Raw genomic sequence first — 23,585 nt, forward strand, 5'->3', positions numbered from 1 at the left:
GTGTTACATGGAGGTGTGGGGTTATATAGTGAGGTGTGTTACATGGTTATATAGTGAGGTGTGTTACATGGTTATATAGTGAGGTGTGTTACATGGAGGTGTGGGGTTATATAGTGAGGTGTGTTACATGGAGGTGTGGGGTTATATAGTGAGGTGTGTTACATGGTTATATAGTGAGGTGTGTGTGGGGTTATATAGTGAGGTGTGTTACAGGTGGTTATATAGTGAGGTGTGTTACAGGTGTGGGGTTATATAGTGAGGTGTGTTACATGGAGGTGTGGGGTTATATAGTGAGGTGTGTTACAGGTGTGGGGTTATATAGTGAGGTGTGTTACAGGTGTGGTTATATAGTGAGGTGTGTTACAGGTGTGGTTATATAGTGAGGTGTGTTACATGGAGGTGTGGGGTTATATAGTGAGGTGTGTTACATGGTTATATAGTGAGGTGTGTTACATGGTTATATAGTGAGGTGTGTTACATGGTTATATAGTGAGGTGTGTTACATGGAGGTGTGGGGTTATATAGTGAGGTGTGTTACATGGTTATATAGTGAGGTGTGTTACATGGAGGTTATATAGTGAGGTGTGTTACATGGTTATATAGTGAGGTGTGTTACATGGTTATATAGTGAGGTGTGTTACATGGAGGTGTGGGGTTATATAGTGAGGTGTGTTACATGGTTATATAGTGAGGTGTGTTACATGGTTATATAGTGAGGTGTGTTACATGAAGGTGTGGGGTTATATAGTGAGGTGTGTTACATGGTTATATAGTGAGGTGTGTTACATGGTTATATAGTGAGGTGTGTTACATGGAGGTGTGGGGTTATATAGTGAGGTGTGTTACATGGTTATATAGTGAGGTGTGTTACATGAAGGTGTGGGGTTATATAGTGAGGTGTGTTACATGGAGGTGTGGGGTTATATAGTGAGGTGTGTTACATGGAGGTGTGGGGTTATATAGTGAGGTGTGTTACATGGAGGTGTGGGGTTATATAGTGAGGTGTGTTACATGGAGGTGTGGGGTTATATAGTGAGGTGTGTTACATGGAGGTGTGGGGTTATATAGTGAGGTGTGTTACATGGTTATATAGTGAGGTGTGTTACATGGTTATATAGTGAGGTGTGTTAAATGGAGGTGTGTGGTTATATAGTGAGGTGTGTTTCTTGTAGTTGTGTGGTTATATAGTGAGGTGTGTTACATGGTTATATAGTGAGGTGTGTGGGGTTATATAGTGAGGTGTGTTGTGTTACATGGAGGTGTGGGGTTATATAGTGAGGTGTGTTACAGGTGTGGGGTTTATAGTGAGGTGTGTTACATGGGTGATTTACATGGTTATATAGTGAGGTGTGTTACATGGAGGTGTGGGGTTATATATTGAGGTGTGTTAACAATCTTATATAGTTGGGTGTGTTACATGGATATATAGTGAGGTGTGTTACATGGAGGTGTGGGGGTATATAGTGAGGTGTGTTTCTGGGGTTATATAGTGAGGTGTGTTACATGGTTATATAGTGAGGTGTGTTACATGGAGGTGTGGGGTTATATAGTGAGGTGTGTTACATGGAGGTATGGGGTTATATAGTGAGGTGTGTTACATGGTTATATAGTGAGGTGTGTTACATGGAGGTGTGGGGTTATATAGTGAGGTGTGTTACATGGAGGTGTGGGGTTATATAGTGAGGTGTGTTACATGGAGGTGTGGGGTTATATAGTGAGGTGTGTTACATGGAGGTGTGGGGTTATATAGTGAGAGGTGTGTTACATGGAGGTGTGGGGTTATATAGTGAGGTGTGTTACATGGTTATTATATAGTGAGGTGTGTTACATGGTTATATAGTGAGGTGTGTTACATGGGGTTATATAGTGAGGTGTGTTACATGGAGGTGTGGGGTTATATAGTGAGGTGTGTTACATGGTTATATAGTGAGGTGTGTTACAGGGTTATATAGTGGGGTGTGTTACATGGTTATATAGTGAGGTGTGTGGGGTTATATAGTGAGGTGTGTTACATGGTTATATGGATGGTTATATAGTGAGGTGTGTTACATGGAGTGTGTTATATGGGGTGTATATAGTGAGGTGTGTTACAGGTGTGGGGTTATATAGTGAGGTGTGTTACATGGTTATATAGTGAGGTGTGTTACATGGTTATATATAGGTGTGTGGAGGTGTGTATAGTGAGGTGTGTTACATGGAGGTTATATAGTGAGGTGTGTTACATGGAGGTGTGGGGTTATATAGTGAGGTGTGTTACATGGTTATATAGTGAGGTGTGTTACAGGATTACAATTTATATTTATAAAGAAGGTGTGGGGTTATATAGTGAGGTGTGTTACAGGTGTGGGGTTATATAGTGAGGTGTGTTACATGGAGGTGGAGGTGTGGGGTTATATAGTGAGGTGTGTTACAGGTGTGGGGTTATATAGGAGGTGTGTTACATGGTTATATAGTGAGGTGTGTTACATGGAGGTGTGGGGTTATATAGTGAGGTGTGTTACATGGAGGTGTGGGGTTATATAGTGAGGTGTGTTACATGGTTATATAGTGAGGTGTGTTACATGGTTATATAGTGAGGTGTGTTACATGGAGGTGTGGGGTTATATAGTGAGGTGTGTTACATGGTTATATAGTGAGGTGTGTTACATGGAGGTGTGGGGTTATATAGTGAGGTGTGTTACATGGTTATATAGTGAGGTGTGTTACATGGTTATATAGTGAGGTGTGTTACATGGTTATATAGTGAGGTGTGATACATGGTTATATAGTGAGGTGTGTTACAGGGTTATATAGTGAGGTGTTGGGGTTATATAGTGAGGTGTGTTACATGGTTATATAGTGAGGTGTGTTACATGGAGGTGTGGTTATATAGTGAGGTGTGTTACATGGTTATATAGTGGGGTGTGTTACATGGTTATATAGTGGGGTGTGTTACATGGTTATATAGTGAGGTGTGTTACATGGAGGTGTGGGGTTATATAGTGAGGTGTGTTACATAGGAGTGTGTGGGGTTATATAGTGAGGTGTGTTACATGGTTATATAGTGAGGTGTGTTATGAGGTGTGTTACAGGTGTGGTTATATAGTGAGGTGTGTTACATGTGTGTTACATGTGAGGTGTGGGGTTATATAGTGAGGTGTGTTACATGGAGGTGTGGGGTTATATAGTGAGGTGTGAGGTTATATAGTGGTGGTTATATATATGAGGTGTGTTACAGGTGTGGTGGTTATATAGTGAGGTGTGTTACATGGAGGTGTGGGGTTATATATAGGTGTGTGGTTATATAGGTGTGTTACATGGAGGTGTGGGGTTATATAGTGAGTGTGTGTTACATGGAGGTGTTATATAGTGAGGTGTGTTACAGGTGTGGTTATATAGTGAGGTGTGTTACATGGAGGTGTGGGGTTATATAGTGAGGTGTGTTACATGGAGGTGTGGGGTTATATAGTGAGGTGTGTTACATGGAGGTGTGGGGTTATATAGTGAGGTCTGTTACATGAAGGTGTGGGGTTATATAGTGAGGTCTGTTACATGAAGGTGTGGGGTTATATAGTGAGGTGTGTTACATGGAGGTGTGGGGTTATATAGTGAGGTGTGTTACATGGTTATATAGTGAGGTGTGTTACATGGAGGTGTGGGGTTATATAGTGAGGTGTGTTACATGGTTATATAGTGAGGTGTGTTACATGAAGGTGTGGGGTTATATAGTGAGGTGTGTTACATGGAGGTGTGGGGTTATATAGTGAGGTGTGTTACATGGTTATATAGTGAGGTGTGTTACATGAAGGTGTGGGGTTATATAGTGAGGTGTGTTACATGGTTATATAGTGAGGTGTGTTACAAGGTTATATAGTGAGGTGTGTTACATGGTTATATAGTGAGGTGTGTTACATGGAGGTGTGGGGTTATATAGTGAGGTGTGTTACATGGTTATATAGTGGGGTGTGTTACATGGAGGTATGGGGTTATATAGTGAGGTGTGTTACATATTGAGGTGTGGGGTTATATGGTTATATCAAGTGTGTTACATGGTTATATGTGAGGTGTGTTACAGGTGTGGGGTTATATAGTGAGGTGTGTTACATGGAGGTGTGGGGTTATATAGTGAGGTGTGTTACATGGTTATATAGTGAGGTGTGTTACATGGTTATATATGATTGGTGTGTTAAGGTGTGGTTATATAGTGAGGTGTGTGGGGTTATACATGAGGTGTGATGTGTACCCTGTTATATAGTGAGGTGTGTTACATGGTGTATATAGTGAGGTGTGTTACATGAAGGTGTGTTATATAGTGAGGTGTGTTACATGGATGTGTGGGGTTATATAGTGAGGTGTGTTAATATTGAGGTGTGGTTATATAGTGAGGTGTGTTACATGGAGGTGTCACCTATAACCAGGTAGAGGTGTGGGGTTATATAGTGAGGTGTGTATGGTTATATAGGTGTGATGTGTTATACAGGTGGAGGTGTGGGGTTATATAGTGAGGTGTGTTACATGGAATGTGGGTGTTACATGGTTATATAGTGAGGTGTGTTTGAGGTGTGGGGTTATATAGTGAGGTGTGTGTGTTACATGTGTGACATATTATATGTCTAGGTGTGTTACATATGTGGGGTTATATATATGTGTTGATGTATGACATATATATGAGGTGTGTTACCCTGTCACCTATAGCCAGGTAGAATATTGATGTATGACATATTGATGTCTACCCTGTCACCTATAGCCAGGTAGAATATTGATGTATGACATATTGATGTCTACCCTGTCACCTATAGCCAGGAAGTATATTGATGTATGACATATTGATGACTAACAAGTCACCTATAACCAGGTAGAATATTGATGTATGACATATTGATGACTACCCTGTCCCCTATAACCAGGTAGAATATTGATGTATGACATATTGATGTCTACCCTGTCACCTATAGCCAGGTAGAATATTGATGCATGACATATTGATGACTACCCTGTCACCTATAGCCAGGTAGAATATTGATGTATGACATATTGATGACTACCCTGTCACCTATAGCCAGGTAGAATATTGATGTGACATATTGATGACTACCCTGTCATCTATAGCCAGGTAGAATATTGATGCATGACATATTGATGTCTACCCTGTCACCTATAACCAGGTAGAATATTGATGTATGACATATTGATGTCTACCCTGTCACCTATAGCCAGGTAGAATATTGATGTATGACATATTGATGACTTATATAGTCACCTACCCAGGTAGAATATTGATGTACATGACATATTGATGTCTATAATGTCACCTATAACCAGGTAGAATATTGATGTATGACATATTGATGACTATGACATATTGATGTATGACTACCCTGTCACCTATAGCCAGGTAGAATATTGATGTATGACATATTGATGTCTACCCTGTCACCTATAACCAGGTAGAATATTGATGTATGACATATTGATGACTAACAAGTCACCTATAACCAGGTAGAATATTGATGTATGACATATTGATGTCTACCCTGTCCCCTATAACCAGGTAGAATATTGATGCATGACATATTGAATATTAGAATATTGTATGACATGATTGACCCTGTCACCTATACCAGGTAGAATATTGATGTATGACATAACTAACAAGTCACCTATAACCAGGTAGAATATTGATGTATGACATATTGATGACTAACGAGTCACCTATAGCCTGGTAGAATATTGATGTACGACATATTGATGTCTACCCTGTCACCTATAGCCAGGTAGAATATTGATGTATGACATATTGATGTCTACCCTGTCCCCTATAACCAGGTAGAATATTGATGTATGACATATTGATGACTACCCTGTCCCCTATAACCAGGTAGAATATTGATGTATGACATATTGATGACTAACAAGTCACCTATAACCAGGTAGAATATTGATGTATGACATATTGATGACATATTGATGACTACCCTGTCACCTATAACCAGGAAGTATATTGATGTATGACATATTGATGTCTACCCTGTCATCTATAGCCAGTTAGAATATTGATGTATGACATATTGATGACTAACAAGTCACCAGGTAGAATATTGATGTATGACATATTGATGACTACCCTGTCCCCTATAACCAGGTAGAATATTGATGTATGACATATTGATGACTACCCTGTCACCTATAGCCTGGTAGAATATTGATGTATGACATATTGATGTCTACCCTGTCACCTATAGCCAGGTAGAATATTGATGTATGACATATTGATGACTTCCCTGTCACCTATAGCCAGGTAGAATATTGATGTATGACATATTGATGTCTACCCTGTCACCTATAGCCTGGTAGAATATTGATGTATGACATATTGATGACTAACGAGTCACCTATAGCCTGGTAGAATATTGATGTATGACATATTGATGTCTACCCTGTCACCTATAACCTGGTAGAATATTGATGTATGACATATTGATGTCTACCCTGTCACCTATAGCCAGGAAGTATATTGATGTATGACATATTGATGACTACCCTGTCATCTATAGCCAGGTAGAATATTGATGCATGACATATTGATGTCTACCCTGTCCCCTATAACCAGGTAGAATATTGATGTATGACATATTGATGTCTACCCTGTCACCTATAACCAGGTAGAATATTGATGTATGACATATTGATGTCTACCCTGTCACCTATAACCAGGTAGAATATTGATGTATGACATATTGATGTCTACCCTGTCACCTATAACCAGGTAGAATATTGATGTATGACATATTGATGACTTCCCTGTCACCTATAGCCAGGTAGAATATTGATGTATGACATATTGATGTCTACCCTGTCACCTATAGCCAGGTAGAATATTGATGTATGACATATTGATGTCTACCCTGTCACCTATAGCCAGGTAGAATATTGATGTATGACATATTGATGTCTACCCTGTCCCCTATAACCAGGTAGAATATTGATGTATGACATATTGATGACTACCCTGTCACCTATAACCAGGTAGAATATTGATGTATGACATATTGATGACTACCCTGTCACCTATAGCCAGGTAGAATATTGATGTATGACATATTGATGACTACCCTGTCACCTATAACCAGGTAGAATATTGATGTACGACATATTGATGTCTACCCTGTCACCTATAGCAAGGTAGAATATTGATGTGACGTATTGAAGTATGACATATTGATGACTACCCTGTCCCCTATAACCAGGTAGAATATTGATGTATGACATATTGATGATAACCCTGTCCCCTATAACCAGGTAGAATATTGATGTGACGTATTGAAGTATGACATATTGATGACTACCCTGTCCCCTATAACCAGGTAGAATATTGATGTGACGTATTGAAGTATGACATATTGATGACTACCCTGTCCCCTATAACCAGGTAGAATATTGATGTGACGTATTGAAGTATGACATATTGATGACTACCCTGTCCCCTATAACCAGGTAGAATATTGATGTGACATATCAATGGCTACTTTGTTGCCTTGATGAAACAAATAACTAATGAAACACATCAGTTTAAATATCGAAGGTCTTTCTACTGTGGTATGATATTATAAATACTAGGGTAGAAATTATTGTGACAATTAAGGTGGCAATAATAGTAAAAACAGGTGGAACTGGTGTTCTTCTATATGTATATTAGGTGGTAACTATGTACTATCTCATGGAAGTCCTTCTGTACTCACCATATTACAACAGTTCAATATTCAAGTATTGACCTGTGCATATTTTAATAAGATACAAAGAAGACTTTCATTTCTGTCAATTAATCTTCTAAAGTCGGTGATTTATTCCATCAACTTACGCATATAACAAGGAATACATTGATCAAACAGTGCATGCTAATTGCTAGGTACCTGGTAATTTTAGAATGGAATCCCTTATTAAGTGATAATAAAAGTGGATTCTTTATTCAGGTAACATACACAATTAGCTTGATACCTGATGGTGAGCACCAGTAATGAACATGAAATGGTGGTTCTGATGGTTCTCATTAGCAGAGCCTGACAGTGTGGCCCCCAACACTAGTTAGAGCAGTCAAGCCTAGGTGTGATTGGCTATTGATTAAGTACACAGTAAGGAGAGTTAGCCCGCAGTATCAGACTGGTGACAACCCGCTACAAATCGTAGAATTAGTTTAGCAGCTGTGGTGTTTATACCTATACACCCCACACATCACATTGTCGCTAACAAGATGTAACGACACTGCAGTTATTGAACAGATCTCTTGTCAATTGATACTCAGACAATTCTCGGAGAATTATTTCCATATTTTTGTGACAGTGTTTCCGGGACACCTCCCTTCCTTGGTAAGTTTTCATACACTTCAAAAGAAATATTTGTCAATTTGTTAATGAAAAACTATAGGACTATACATGTTAAGTTGAATGGTAAATTCTGAGCATTTTCTTGACATTCTAAAAGTGTTTTGCTTCCATAGCAACAATTGATGATTTCTCTGAAGGTGTTATGAGATATTGTATGCTTTTAGTTAATTATGAAATTCAGTATATGGCCATATTTTGGAATTGTGGACTGGAATCTGAACTGGAGCCAAACAACATACAGAATTATGGCCCTTAGTTCATTCTCTTCTTAATGATTGTAACCTGTGTTGATCTTTTTGTAATCATTTTGTTACCCACTGATGGAAACTTTGGGTTTGTTTGCATCCTTCTGTCCTCTGTCCAGTAGTCTGTCTGCTAATGTTGGATATATATATTTTTACCCAGATAACCTTTTGTAATAACTTTATCAAACAAAGTATCAACAGATCAAAAGTCTGTCCTCAAGTAGAATTTTCTATCTTTTGACTGGTAAATATATTGTCTCCTGTTAATTGATATGATGATGCAAACTTGGTCAGAATTTAAACGGAAAATTAACTGACCACTGAAAAGGTCAAGAGGTCATCTAAATCAGATTAACTGGTAAAATTAAAAGGTAAGTTCAACTGATCGGAGGTCTTCCATTACTTCAAATGTTTTTGAAAGAAACCCCCTCATAGATAGATGTGATGAATTGTGATTATTTAGATGAATTATTTTGAATACCTGAGAGACTGCCTATAGAGTAATCAATGACACAATGGGCCTTTTTTATAACATACACATGTATATTAAAATTTCTAATCACCTTCTGTTAATTGAAAATCACAAAGATAAGATGAGTTACAAGCCTTCAGACCCAATGCTTTGACTGTTGACCCATTTCTAGGGTAGTACTTCTGAATCTTCAGACAGCACTTACTCCATCTGATAATAGTGAGGTGTTGTCCTTCTTTATATAACACTTCTTATCAGTATATTTCTTCATAGCACTAAATGGATCTGTCTCAAAATTTAAAATTAGTGGCTATTAGTACTCTTGTAATTTGGAGACATATTTGTTAAAAACTGCAATAAACAACAAAACTAAATAGTTATTTCTTATATTTACATTTTGAAAGCATTTCTTTCTTTATTTACGCTCCCTAAAAAACAATAATTGTTGTTGATTGGATATTTGATGCACTGACGGAACAGCCCAACAGCCCTGGAAAGTTTGTCAACTCCAGGAGGGAAACTTCCATCATAATGTCAAGTTGTTATTACATTTTTGTGATATATTTTAATTACTTCTATTTCTATTCACATATTGCATTGAGTTTTCTAGTTTATACAAGGTATATATGTTTACTGAAGTGTAAGTTTGAATTTTGTTGGTAAGGCTGAATGAAGAATACACACTGGAAATGTAAATATTGTCAGATATATGCAATTAAGAGCCAATAATAGGAAAGAAAAGAACGGGAAAGATCAAACAAATGATTGGCACCATTTAAATTTTTCTTGAATCTCGTACAATTTTTTACATGTTGAAACATGTAGATGAAAAAAGAATATCAATCATTTGTAAAGATACCAACTCCTATCAATGTCCAGTAGTATTTAATTTTCTAAGCACTGCTCATTCTGCCTGGACCAAATGGAGAAAATAAAACATAAAAATTTTATGAATTTCTAAAAACTCACTGTCAATAACATAATGAGAAGGATATTACAGTGTATTGAATTTCTTTCTCATTTAGAATATGTTTGTAGTATATTGTTTATTATGTGGTTCAGGTGATATAATTCTGATTGGTAAAGGTTTTTTGAACTTCTTTCACAAAGGTGAAATTTTAAATCAATCTCAAACCTGAGCACTTTTTTAGGTCATCTGACTGAAGGGTTTGATGACCTATTGCGATCGCCTTTTGTCCCTCGTTGTCTGTTGTACGTCGTCCGTCGTAAACATTTTCAACTTCTTCTCAAGTTCTACACGTCTCATTGAGCTGAAACTTACCTGACATGATCATGCCATGATCCTGACCAAAGTTTGGTAATTTCGGGTTGGTCCGAAATCCAACATGACCGCCATGGCCGCCATCTTGAAAACACATTTTTGACTTCTTTTCAAGCTCAAAATTTGAAATCTTGTATTTTATGTCAGATGACCATTAAGGCCCATGGGCCTCTTGTTTTAGTATCAAATATTCTTCTACAATTAACATTACATGTATATCAATTCACTAGCTAATATTGGATTGATGAAAGACTGTTTTTCTGGAGTTGAGTGTTGATGGACATTCTGTATTTGTTTGACTGCTTTCCTGGAGTTGACTGTTGGTGGATGTTCCACATTTGTTTGACTGTTTTCCTGGAGTTGACTATTGGTGGATGTACCACATTTGTTTTACTGTTTTCCTGGAGTTGACTGTTGGTGGATGTTCCACATTTATTTGACTGTTTCCTGGAGTTTACTGTTGGTGGATGTACCACATTTGTTTGACTGTTCCCTGGAGTTGTCTGTTGGTGGATGTTCCACATTTGTTTGACATTTGTTTTAATGTTTCCTGGATTTGACTATTGGTGGATGTTCCACATTTGTTGACTGTTTCCTGGAGATGACTATTTGTGAATGTTCCACATTTGTTTGACTGTTTTCCTGGAGTTGACTATTGGTGGATGTTCCACATTTGTTTGACTGTTTCCTGGAGTTGACTATTGGTGGATGTTCCACTTTTGTTTGACATTTTCCTGGAGTTGACTATTGGTGGATGTTCCACATTTGTTTGACTGTTTTCCTGGAGTTGACTGTTGGTGGATGTTCCACATTTGTTTGACTGTTTCCTGGAGTTGACTGTTGGTGGATGTTCCACATTTGTTTTATTTTTTTCCTGGAGTTGACTATTGGTGGATGTTCCACATTTGTTTGACTGTTTTCCTGGAGTTGAATGTTGGTGGATGTTCCACATTTGTTTTACTGTTTTCCTGGAGTTGAATGTTGGTGGATGTACCACATTTGTTTTACTGTTTCCTGGAGTTGACTGTTGGTGGATGTACCACATTTGTTTGACTGTTCCCTGGAGTTGACTGTTGGTGGATGTTCCACATTTGTTTGACTGTTTCCTGGAGTTGACTGTTGGTGGATGTTCCACATTTGTTTTATTTGTTTCCTGGAGTTGACTATTGGTGGATGTTCCACATTTGTTTGACTGTTTTCCTGGAGTTGACTGTTGGTGGATGTTCCACATTTGTTTGACTGTTTTCCTGGAGTTGACTGTTGGTGGATGTTCCACATTTGTTTGACTGTTTCCTGGAGTTGACTGTTGGTGGATGTTCCACATTTGTTTTAATGTTTCCTGGATTTGACTATTGGTGGATGTTCCACATTTGTTGACTGTTTCCTGGAGATGACTATTTGTGAATGTTCCACATTTGTTTGACTTTTTCCTGGAGTTGACTGTTGGTGAATGTTCCACATTTGTTTTACTGTTTCCTGGAGTTGACTGTTGATGGATGTTCCACATTTGTTTGACTGTTTCCTGGAGTTGACTATTGGTGGATGTTCCACTTTTGTTTGACTGTTTCTTGGAGTTGACTGTTGGTGGATGTTCCACATTTGTTTGACTGTTTTCCTGGAGTTGACTGTTGGTGGATGTTCCACATTTGTTTTACTGTTTCCTGGAGTTGACTATTGGTGGATGTTCCACATTTGTTTGACTGTTTTCCTGGAGATGACTGTTGGTGGATGTACCACATTTGTTTGACTGTTCCCTGGAGTTGACTGTTGGTGGATGTTCCACATTTGTTTGACTGTTTTCCTGGAGTTGACTGTTGGTGGATGTTCCACATTTGTTTGACTGTTTTCCTGGAGTTGACTGTTGGTGGATGTTCCACATTTGTTTGACTGTTTTCCTGGAGTTGACTATTGGTGGATGTTCCACATTTGTTTGACTGTTTTCCTGGAGTTGACTGTTGGTGGATGTTCCACATTTGTTTGACTGTTCCCTGGAGTTGACTGTTGGTGGATGTTCCACATTTGTTTGACTGTTTTCCTGGAGTTGACTGTTGGTGGATGTTCCACATTTGTTTGACTGTTTCCTGGAGTTGACTGTTGGTGGATGTTCCACATTTGTTTGACTGTTTTCCTGGAGTTGACTATTGGTGGATGTTCCACATTTGTTTGACTGTTTCCTGGAGTTGACTGTTGGTGGATGTTCCACATTTGTTTGACTGTTTCCTGGAGTTGACTGTTGGTGGATGTTCCACATTTGTTTGACTGTTTCCTGGAGTTGACTATTGGTGGACGTTCCACATTTGTTTGACTGTTTCCTGGAGTTGACTATTGGTGGATGTTCCACATTTGTTTGACTGTTTCCTGGAGTTGACTGTTGGTGGATGTTCCACATTTGTTTGACTGTTTCCTGGAGTTGACTATTGGTGGATGTTCCACATTTGTTTGACTGTTTCCTGGAGTTGACTATTGGTGGATGTTCCACATTTGTTTGACTGTTTTCCTGGAGTTGACTATTGGTGGATGTTCCACATTTGTTTGACTGTTTCCTGGAGTTGACTATTGGTGGATGTTCCACATTTGTTTGACTGTTTCCTGGAGTTGACTATTGGTGGACGTTCCACATGTGTTGACTTTTTTCCTGGAGTCGATGTTGGTGGATGTTTGGTTGACAGGAAGATGTTAGTTATTAGTTTGATAACAAATGAAACATTAGTATTGGAGATATAATTGACACTGAAGGACAAGGGATAAAAACTAAATGTTACAACAACAAGGCTGAGATGGATATATTAGGTCAATCAATACCTGACACTGATCGCATGGCTTTGATCTCGTATCCTGCTCAGTATGTGACATGGATTTGATACTAATGATCTACTGTGGCTGGTTTGTTACATTAAACACTTGAATAGCTGTGATGTAGATGTTTGTATCATATATGATATAGAATACCATTAAATGTCACAGCTATTGTTCGTTTGTCAATCTAACTCCAATCAGTTTTACAAGGGATTTCTATAATTTCAATGGCTTTCCCAATAAGGTTTTTTTCTGAAGAATTACTGTAAAATAATACCAGAGCTTTTTTGATATCTTGTACCATTGATTTTTTACCTTTGGATCTAGTTTACAAATGTTTATACAATAAACTAATCTAGTTTAAACTATCCATGTGAGATAACAATTCATGTTGCCCCACTTTTCATATGAGGCACTATGGTTGGGGAAACCTGAATGGGGAATCAAGGTTTTAGAAACATGATCATGGAAGCATGGCTACAAAAATGTGAACCATTGAAAGAGGAGCTTGGACAGTGAACCATTGACAGAAAAACATGATCAGGTCAGAAAACAATTTACATAGAAGCTTGGTCAGAGATCCATTGACAGAAAAGCTTGATCAGGGAACTTTTGACATAGAAACAGGATCAAGGAACCATTGACAGAGAAGGATGATCAGTGAACCATTAACAAAGAAGCATGATTAGGGACTTATTGACAGAGAAGCTTGATCAGTGAACCATTAACAGAGAAGCATGATTAGGGACTTATTGACAGAGAATGATCAGTGAACCATTAACAGAGAAGCAGGGACTTATTGACAGAGAAGCTTGATCAGTGAACCATTAACAGAGAAACATGATCAGTGAACCATTAACAGAGAAGCATGATTAGGGACTTATTGACCGAGAAGCTTGATCAGTGAACCATTAACAGAGAAACATGATCAGTGAACCATTGACAGAGGAGCTAGATCGGGGAATGATAGACAGAGGAGCTTGATCAGGGAACTATTGACAAAGAAATATGATCAGGGAACTATTGGAACAGAAGTTTGATCAGGGAACTATTGACATAGAAGCATGATCAGTGAACCATTGACAGAGAAGCTTGACCAGGGAACCATTGACAGAGAAGCTTGATCAGTGAACCATTGACAGAGAAGCTTGATCAGTGAACCATTAACAGAGAAACATGATCAGTGAACCATTGAGAGAAGCTTGATCAGTGAACCATTAACAGAGAAGCATGATTAGGGACTTATTGACAAAGAAGCTTGATCAGTGAACCATTAACAGAGAAACATGATCAGTGAACCATTAACAGAGAAGCATGATTAGGGACTTATTGACCGAGAAGCTTGATCAGTGAACCATTAACAGAGAAACATAATCAGTGAACCATTAACAGAGAAACATGATCAGTGAACCATTAACAGAGAAACATGATCAGTGAACCATTAACAGAGAAGCATGATTAGGGACTTATTGACAGAGAAGCTTGATCAGTGAACCATTAACAGAGAAACATGATCAGTGAACCATTAACAGAGAAGCATGATTAGGGACTTATTGACAGAGAAGCTTGATCAGTGAACCATTAACAGAGAAGCATGATTAGGGACTTATTGACAGAGAAGCTTGATCAGTGAACCATTAACAGAGAAACATGATCAGTGAACCATTAACAGAGAAGCTTGGTTAGGGATCCATTGGCAAAGAGGCATGATCAGGGAACTATTGACACAGAAACATGATCAGGGAACTATTGACAAAGAAGCTTGATCAGGGATCCATTGACAAAGAAACATGATCAGTGAACCATTGACAGAGGAGCTAGATCGGGGAATGATAGACAGAGGAGCTTGATCAGGGAACTATTGACAAAGAAACATGATCAGGGAACTATTGACAGAGAAGCTTTATCAGGGAACTATTGACAAAGAAACATGATCAGTGAACCATTGACAGAGAAGCTTGATCAGGGAACCATTGACATAGAAGCTAGATCGGGGAATGATAGACAGAGGAGCTTGATCAGGGAACTATTAACAGAGAAACATGATCAGTGAACCATTGAGAGAAGCTTGATCAGTGAACCATTAACAGAGAAGCATGATTAGGGACTTATTGACAAAGAAGCTTGATCAGTGAACCATTAACAGAGAAACATGATCAGTGAACCATTAACAGAGAAGCATGATTAGGGACTTATTGACCGAGAAGCTTGATCAGTGAACCATTAACAGAGAAACATGATCAGTGAACCATTGACAGAGGAGCTAGATCGGGGAATGATAGACAGAGGAGCTTGATCAGGGAACTATTGACAAAGAAATATGATCAGGGAACTATTGGAACAGAAGTTTGATCAGGGAACTATTGACATAGAAGCATGATAAGTGAACCATTGACAGAGAAGCTTGGCCAGGGAACCATTGACAGAGAAGCTTGATCAGAAAGCCATTGGAAGAGAAGTTTGATCAGGGAACTATAGACAGAGAAACATGATCAGGGAAGCATTGACAGAGAAGCTTGATCAGGGAACCATTAACAGAGAAGCTTGATCAGGGATCCATTTACAGAGAAGCTTGATCAGGGATCCATTTACAGAGAAGCTTACATGGAAAAGTCTGGTGAAAAAACATGCTGAGAGATAGTTTAGTGAGGGAAACATGATGAAAGACAGTTTGGTTAGAAAAGTAAGGTACTAGTATGTGTGTCTGTGCTTATCTGTGCTGATAGGCAGGGGAGAGTGAGCAGTGAGAGCTATAGCTTGGTACAAACCTGTAACTCTCTAGCCTGCCAAGCCAGCTTCTCTAACAACCCAGCAGCTTTGTGTCTGTGTGCATATGACAGGTTGAACGAGGGGACCATCTCTATTTGCCAGTAACTCAAGGTAGCTTTTCATGTGATTTATTTTTTGTGTTTACTTGATGTTTTGTTGTTTTCAGGTGATGTTTTACTCCATTTCATCTATTTTAACTTTGTCAGCTATGATAAACCAAATTAGGAACGACTTTCATTTTGATTCACAAACATTGTTGTTTATACTGGGAACAGTCTACAGTAAACATAACAATGTCTTCATTGTTGAACTAAAATATGTAAGGAAATGAAATTGGATTTTATTAAAAAAAAAACTAAACATTGATGATATAATATTGAATTTTGGCTGGGTAACTCAACAATGAACTCAGTTATTGACACTTAATGGTAAGGTTTATGGTTGACTGCATTATTCAACAGTAAACTTTATCATTGACTGGGAAAACTCTATACAATTATACACTTTTGATGAGGTTGATACATGATTTTATTAACCAAAATCAAAAGGTGATGCCTATGATAGTTTTATTATAAAATAACATACATGTTTTTAGTCGATAGAATGCATTTTTTTAAGCGTAATTAAAGAAGAGGAAATACATAATTCATTATATATTTACATATATCACATTATTGCTGTTGACGTGCTTGGTGTTATTAGACTCCATGCCATTGGGAACAGCATGTTATATGTGGTGTGTAAAAATGGCAAACCTGCTGTCTGCCATTTCTGTTTTTATTGTCAACTAGTGTCAGAGTTGACAGTACTTTCCATCAGTCTATTTTTAGAAATGCATGGTCAGCTAGCTTTTTTTACCAGCATTTAATTTTTCCATGGCTGGTCGATACAACTTTTGATCAGATGTTGATGGATTGGAAAGGTTATAACTTAACAATCTATGATAACTGAGATCTGTTATAAAATATTTTCGGTTATTTTTCTCCCAATAAAATGTGCCAGAGACATAACATAAGTGCTTGGCTGGAAAACATGACATGTAAACCCTGTAACTGTATTTTGTGGACAATAATGCTTGAATGACATTTGTTTCTAATATCATTGAAGTTTAATCATTTCCCTGTATTTGTTTTCAGTTTTATCCTTGAGTACATACAGTAATATAAGGGCATGTGCATGCATATTATTGTTGTTGTGAACATGAGTTTTTAAATGTGAAGGAAAATACACTTTAAGCACGAATACTGTGCGCAGATGTATGTCTTGGCATATATGTATATAGTGTAGTCTCTGGTCCAAATGTCTGGGTATATCTGTATATATAGTGTAGTCTCTGGTCCAAATGTCTGGGTATATCTGTATATATAGTGTAGTCTCTGGTCCAAATGTCTGGGTATATATGTATATATAGTGTAGTTTCTGGTCCAAATGTCTTGGCATATCTGTATATAGTGTAGTTTCTGGTCCAAATGTCTGGGTATATCTGTATATAGTGTAGTTTCTGGTCCAAATGTCTGGGTATATCTGTATATATAGTGTAGTGTCTGGTCCAAATGTCTGGGTATATATGTATATAGTGTAGTTTCTGGTCCAAATGTCTGGGTATATATGTATATAGTGTAGTTTCTGGTCCAAATGGCTGGGTATATCTGTATATAGTGTAGTTTCTGGTCCAAATGTCTGGGTATATCTGTATATAGTGTAGTTTCTGGTCCAAATGTCTGGGTATATCTGTATATATAGTGTAGTCTCTGGTCCAAATGTCTGGGTATATATGTATATAGTGTAGTTTCTGGTCCAAATGTCTGGGTATATATGTATATAGTGTAGTTTCTGGTCCAAATGTCTGGGTATATCTGTATATAGTGTAGTCTCTGGTCCAAATGTCTTGGTATATCTGTATATATAGTGTAGTCTCTGGTCCAAATGTCTGGGTATATCTGTATATATTGTGTAGTCTCTGGTCCAAATGTCTGGGAATATCTGTATATATTGTGTAGTCTCTGGTCCAAATGTCTGGGTATATATGTATATAGTGTAGTTTCTGGTCCAAATGTCTGGGTATATCTGTATATATAGTGTAGTCTCTGGTCCAAATGTCTGGGTATATATGTATATATAGTGTAGTTTCTGGTCCAAATGTCTTGGCATATCTGTATATAGTGTAGTTTCTGGTCCAAATGGCTGGGTATATCTGTATATAGTGTAGTTTCTGGTCCAAATGTCTGGGTATATATGTATATAGTGTAGTTTCTGGTCCAAATGTCTGGGTATATCTGTATATATAGTGTAGTCTCTGGTCCAAATGTCTGGGTATATATGTATATAGTGTAGTTTCTGGTCCAAATGTCTGGGTATATATGTATATAGTGTAGTTTCTGGTCCAAATGTCTGGGTATATCTGTATATAGTGTAGTCTCTGGTCCAAATGTCTTGGTATATCTGTATATATAGTGTAGTCTCTGGTCCAAATGTCTGGGTATATCTGTATATAGTGTAGTCTCTGGTCCAAATGAATATCTGTATATATTGTGTATATCTGTATATATTGTGTAGTCTCTGGTCCAAATGTCTGGGTATATCTGTATATATTGTGTAGTCTCTGGTCCAGATGTCTGGGTATATCTTTATATATTGTGTAATCTCTGGTCCAAATGTCTGGGTATATCTGTTTGTCTTGGTATATCTGTATTACATGTTTATCATTGATTATATGATTGATGCATTAATACCTTGTTTAAATACTCTGTGAAGTCTAGCAGGTTTTTTTTTTCAAAGCCATATTCTGATTAATTACAGAAAATTGGTTGTGCCAGGACACTCAATATTTTTCTTCACCATAGAATTGTGTGAAAAGTTTAATGAACATTTCAGAATAAATCTTTGAAATGTATCACTAAGCATGCTTGAAAAATGTTGTTGAGTGGCTGTATGAATTCAGAGTTGCTTTAAGAATATATTACAGGGAATCATTAACATATCCTTAATGTACTATATAAGGATATAATGAATTAGTGTTAAACGGAAAAACAATAAAAAAAATTCATGGGATGAAATGGGTGTGGACTGGAATGACTGGATTATATTGTCTTAAAAAAATCTGTACTAAAACCTGTCTGGAAAGACCACTGATACAGATATGGAGAGAAAAATCGACTGTGATCATGGTAAAGGGAAGACAACTGTGTAGAGAGACCATGGCAAAGAGAAAACAACTGTGTAGAGAGACCATGGCAAAGAGAAAATATCTGTGTAGAGAGACCATGGCAAAGAGAAAACAACTGTGTAGAGAGACCATGGCAAAGAGAAAACAACTGTGTAGAGAAACCATGGCAAAGAGAAAACAACTGTGTAGAGAGACCATGGCAAAGAGAAAATATCTGTGTAGAGAGATCATGGCAAAGAGAAAACAGCTGTGTATAGAGACCATGGCAAAGAGAAAACAACTGTGTAAAGAGACCATGGCAAAGAAAAGGCAACTGTGTAGAGAGACCATGGCAAAGAGAAGGCAACTGTGTAGAGAGACCATGGTAAAGAGAAAACAACTGTGAAGAGAGACCATGGTAAGGAGAAAACAACTGTGTAGAGAGACCATGGTAAAGAGAAAATAACTGTGTAGAGAGACCATGGCAAAGAGAAAACAACTGTGTAGAGAGACCATGGCAAAGAGAAGGCAACTGTGTAGAGAGACCATGGTAAAGAGAAGACAATTGTGTAGAGAGACCATAGCAAAGAGAAAACAACTGTGTAGAGAGACCATGACAAAGAGAAGACAACTGTGTGGAGAGACCATGGTAAAGAGAAAATAACTGTGTAGAGAGACCATGGCAAAGAGAAAACAACTGTGTAGAGAGACCATGGCAAAGAGAAGGCAACTGTGTAGAGAGACCATGGTAAAGAGAAAACAACTGTGTAGAGAGACCATGACAAAGAGAAGGCAACTGTGTAGAGAGACCATGGTAAAGAGAAAACAACTGTAGAGAGGCCATGGTAAAGAGAAAATAATTGTGTAGAGAGAACATGGCAAAGAGAAAACAACTGTGTAGAGAGACCATGGCAAAGAGAAGGCAACTGTGTAGAGAGACCATGGTAAAGAGAAGACAGTTGTGTAGAGAGACCATAGCAAAGAGAAAACAACTGTGTAGAGAGACCATGACAAAGAGAAGACAACTGTGTGGAGAGACCATGGTAAAGAGAAAATAACTGTGTAGAGAGACCATGGCAAAGAGAAAACAACTGTGTAGAGAGACCATGGCAAAGATAAGGCAACTGTGTAGAGAGGCCATGGTAAAGAGAAAATAACTGTGTAGAGAGGCCATTGTAAAGAGAAAACAGTTGTGAAGAGAGACCACTATTTAAACAGATCACTGTACAGATAAAACTCCATCTACAAATGTCACTGTTTTAGGAGACAGCTGTCTAGATAAAGCTCTGTGTAGAAAATCTATTTTTTAAAGAGACTACTGTCCCGATAAACCTTTGTCTAAAATGACAGTTCAAACAGATCACTGTCCAGGTTAATCTCAGCTTAAGGATTTAACTGTTTAAAAAGACCACCGTCACTGTTGAGATAAACTGCTGCTTTAGGAAATGACTGTTTAAAGAAACCACTGTCCAGGTAAACCTTATTATGAGGAAATGGCTTTACAAAGAGACCACTGTCTAGATAAACCTTCATCAAAGGAAATGGCTTTTCAAAGAGACCACTGTCCAGATAAACCTCTAGCTAAGGAAATGACTATTTAAGGAGACCTTTGTCCAGATAATTCTTTATCAGAGGAAATGGCTTTTCAGAGAGACCACTGTCCAGATAAACCTTTGTTTGCTTTAAAGATTGTTTAAAGGAACCTTTGTCCAGATAAACTTTTGTCTGGAGATATCAGTAACATGTTAGAAAACCACTGTCAAAGCATTGATTAGGTTACCCTCTGAAGCTGATGATGATTTGTTAATATCACGTAAGATTTAGGAAGTCTGTATGTGGATTTGTTTCCATAGATACATTTGTTTCCTGATTAGTGAAATAATGGGTGAAGCAGGTTTGTGTATCGCTTATAAAGATGGATCAACACTATGGATTTCATCTAGGAAAATAGTGGTAGACATTTTGTAGCAAATTCTAAAATAGGGTATCGTGTTCCAGATAATGGATCAAAACAGACTTTTAAACAACAAGTCCATTCTAAATAATGTTTGACTATACAAATAGGAAAAAAGCCATACTTCATTTCCACATATATACCCATGTTTATATACTTCTTAGATGGAATAGGATTGGAGTGAAAAACGTAACATCCTTGGACGACCTTTAAACACAGAGAATATTTTTCCTTTTTTATGTCTGCCCTTGATTAGAGATGTATGTTTAACCTACAATACAAATGTAAGGGAAGATTGTAATGCCTAACAATGGAAATGTCACATGATTTGTTTTCCTTTTTGAGACCTTGATCTGTCTCCCTGCCAAATTACGCTGACTCGTGTACGCCTTTCTGAAATTCCCAAGGACATGACATGCTATAATGTTTCTCTGTCCCCCAAGTTGACATCTTTATAATCATGATATGTTATTATGTTGTTTTTGGGAGCACATTGAGTAAACATTTTTGGGAAAGAGCTATGTCCTTTATCAGCTTGAAATGACCTGTTGTACTTTTTTGATTTGACAATCATTTCTTAAACTCATGAAATGTAACTTGACTAGTGATGTCAACCTTATCATTAAGTGTATAATTATCCATTTAAGTGAAACACACCTTGAAGTCATATGAAAATCAATAGATATTCTGTACTATTCTAAATAATTTATAAGAAGGTATGTATTGTATACCTCCTGGGAGAATGGCTACCATGACTGGGTCCAGGACTTGTAGATTCTGATGACCTCAAGCCCTATACTGGCTTATAATAGGGTCATTAATGCCAGACACGGTTAATTCTGAGGCAAGAAGCAGCAGAAAGCAATTAACCCAATTTTATAAGGGTTTCACTGGTCTGTGCCTATTTGATAATATGTATGTATCAGTCCAACAGTCAGACCTCTAAACATCAATAGTTGGGATATGGACTTCTTCTAATCTTTTCACCCTTCATATCACAGCTTGACCTTTTACTTTTCTTCTCCTGTGCTTTTTTTTATCTTTGTCTTTGACCATTTACTTTTCCTGTCTTTTGTTTCTTTATATCTCAGTCCTTGATCTTTTACTCGTCATGTCATGTTTTTTTCATCTTAGTCATTGACGTTTTACTTTTCATGTCATGTATTTCTTTATTTCTCAGTCCTTGACCTTTTACTTTTCATATCCTATATTTCTTTATATCTCAGTCCTTGACCTTTTACTTTTCATATCCTATATTTCTTTATATCTCAGTCCTTGACCTTTTACTTTTCATATCCTATATTTCTTTATATCTCAGTCCTTGACCTTTTACTTTTCATATCCTATATTTCTTTATATCTTTATTCTTGGCCTTTTACTTATCATGTCCTGTGTTTTTTAATATCTCTGTCCTTGGCCTTTTACTTATCATGTCCTGTGTTTTTTAATATCTCTGTCCTTGGCCTTTTACTTATCATGTCCTGTGTTTTTTCATATCTTTGTCCTTGACCTTTTACTTTTCATATCCTGTGTTTCTTTATATTTCTGTCCTTGACCTTTTACTTATCATGTCCTGTGTTTATTAATATCTCTGTCCTTGACCTTTTACTTATCATGTAATGTATTTCTTTTATATCTCTGTCCCTGACCTTGCACGTTATATGTTATGTCATCTAATGATGGTGGGCTATTTAAATCACCCTGAATCCCTGGTCAGTCTTTCATCTGTCCGTAAACAATTTGTTGTTGTTGCTATTTCTTGAAAAATACTCAATGGATCTTTTTTAAATTGCACATGTGTAGGTTTCCCTTGGTCTCTAGTTGTGCCCATGTAATTTTAGGACTGATCAGAAAAACAAATTGGCTGACAGATGTCATCTTTGATTTTGACTTTGCAAGTTTGTGATTGATATTTCTTGAAAACTACTGTACAGATGTTTTCAAATTTCTTGTATAGGTTCCTTTAGGTCCCTAGTTGTGCCCATTTCATTTTTGGACTGATCAGAAAAACAAAATGGCTGAGAGATGGCCATCTTAGAATATGACTTTGAAAGTTTGTCATCGCTGTTTCATGAAAACTGCAGCATAGATCTCAAATTCCTTGTGTATCTTTTCCTTGTTCCCTGGTTGTGCTTGTTTCATTTTGGTACTGATCAGAGAAAATAAAATGGCCCACAAGCAGACATTTTGGATTTTGGCTTTGAAAGTTTGTAATCTCTATTTCTTAAGAAGTACTGAATAGATCTTTCTCAAATTTGTTGTATGGGTCCCTCTTGGTCCCTAATTGTGCCTGAGTGAGTTTGGGACCATTTTGGATTTGGCAAGTAAAGATCATTATTGCAATTTCTGCAAAGGAATGTTCAAATGTTTTATCATTAAGAGCAAAAACAGAGAAGAGAAGAGAAAAGAAGGAAAAAGATCCAACTTTCAAAGAGCAAATAAAGATCAAACAATGGTGGGCACCAAGATCCTTCTGGGATCTCTTGTGTTTTATCTCTGTCCTTGATCTTTCACTTTTCCTTTCCTGTTATTTTTCTATATCTATGTCCTTGACCTTTAACT

General features: G+C 37.4%; 1 protein-coding gene across 1 annotated transcript; it reads right to left on the minus strand.

Annotated features, from left to right (window-relative positions):
• Positions 1 to 12,010: 12,010 nt before the first annotated feature.
• On the minus strand, positions 12,011 to 16,013 carry LOC132544009 (uncharacterized). The gene is made up of 2 exons (XM_060207567.1): positions 15,924 to 16,013; positions 12,011 to 12,958 (listed from the first exon to the last, which is right to left on the minus strand). The coding sequence occupies exons 1-2, from the start codon at positions 16,011 to 16,013 to the stop codon at positions 12,011 to 12,013; spliced, it is 1,038 nt and encodes a 345-aa protein (XP_060063550.1).
• Between the last annotated feature and the right edge of the window lie 7,572 nt (positions 16,014 to 23,585).

Source organism: Ylistrum balloti, unplaced genomic scaffold (genome assembly GCF_031769215.1).
Source record: "Ylistrum balloti isolate Yb309-2 unplaced genomic scaffold, AGI_CSIRO_Ybal_v1 Utg369772, whole genome shotgun sequence".
NCBI lineage: Eukaryota > Metazoa > Mollusca > Bivalvia > Pectinida > Pectinidae > Ylistrum > Ylistrum balloti.

Coding starts and splice junctions, on each gene's coding strand:
- LOC132544009 (XM_060207567.1), bottom strand. CDS start 16,013: ATGGTCCCCTCGTTCAACCTGTCATATGCACACAGACACAAAGCTGCT. Junction 12,959..15,923: donor GGCAGGCTAGAGAGTTACAG/GTTTGTACCAAG, acceptor GTCCACCAATAG/TCAACTCCAGGAAACAGTCA.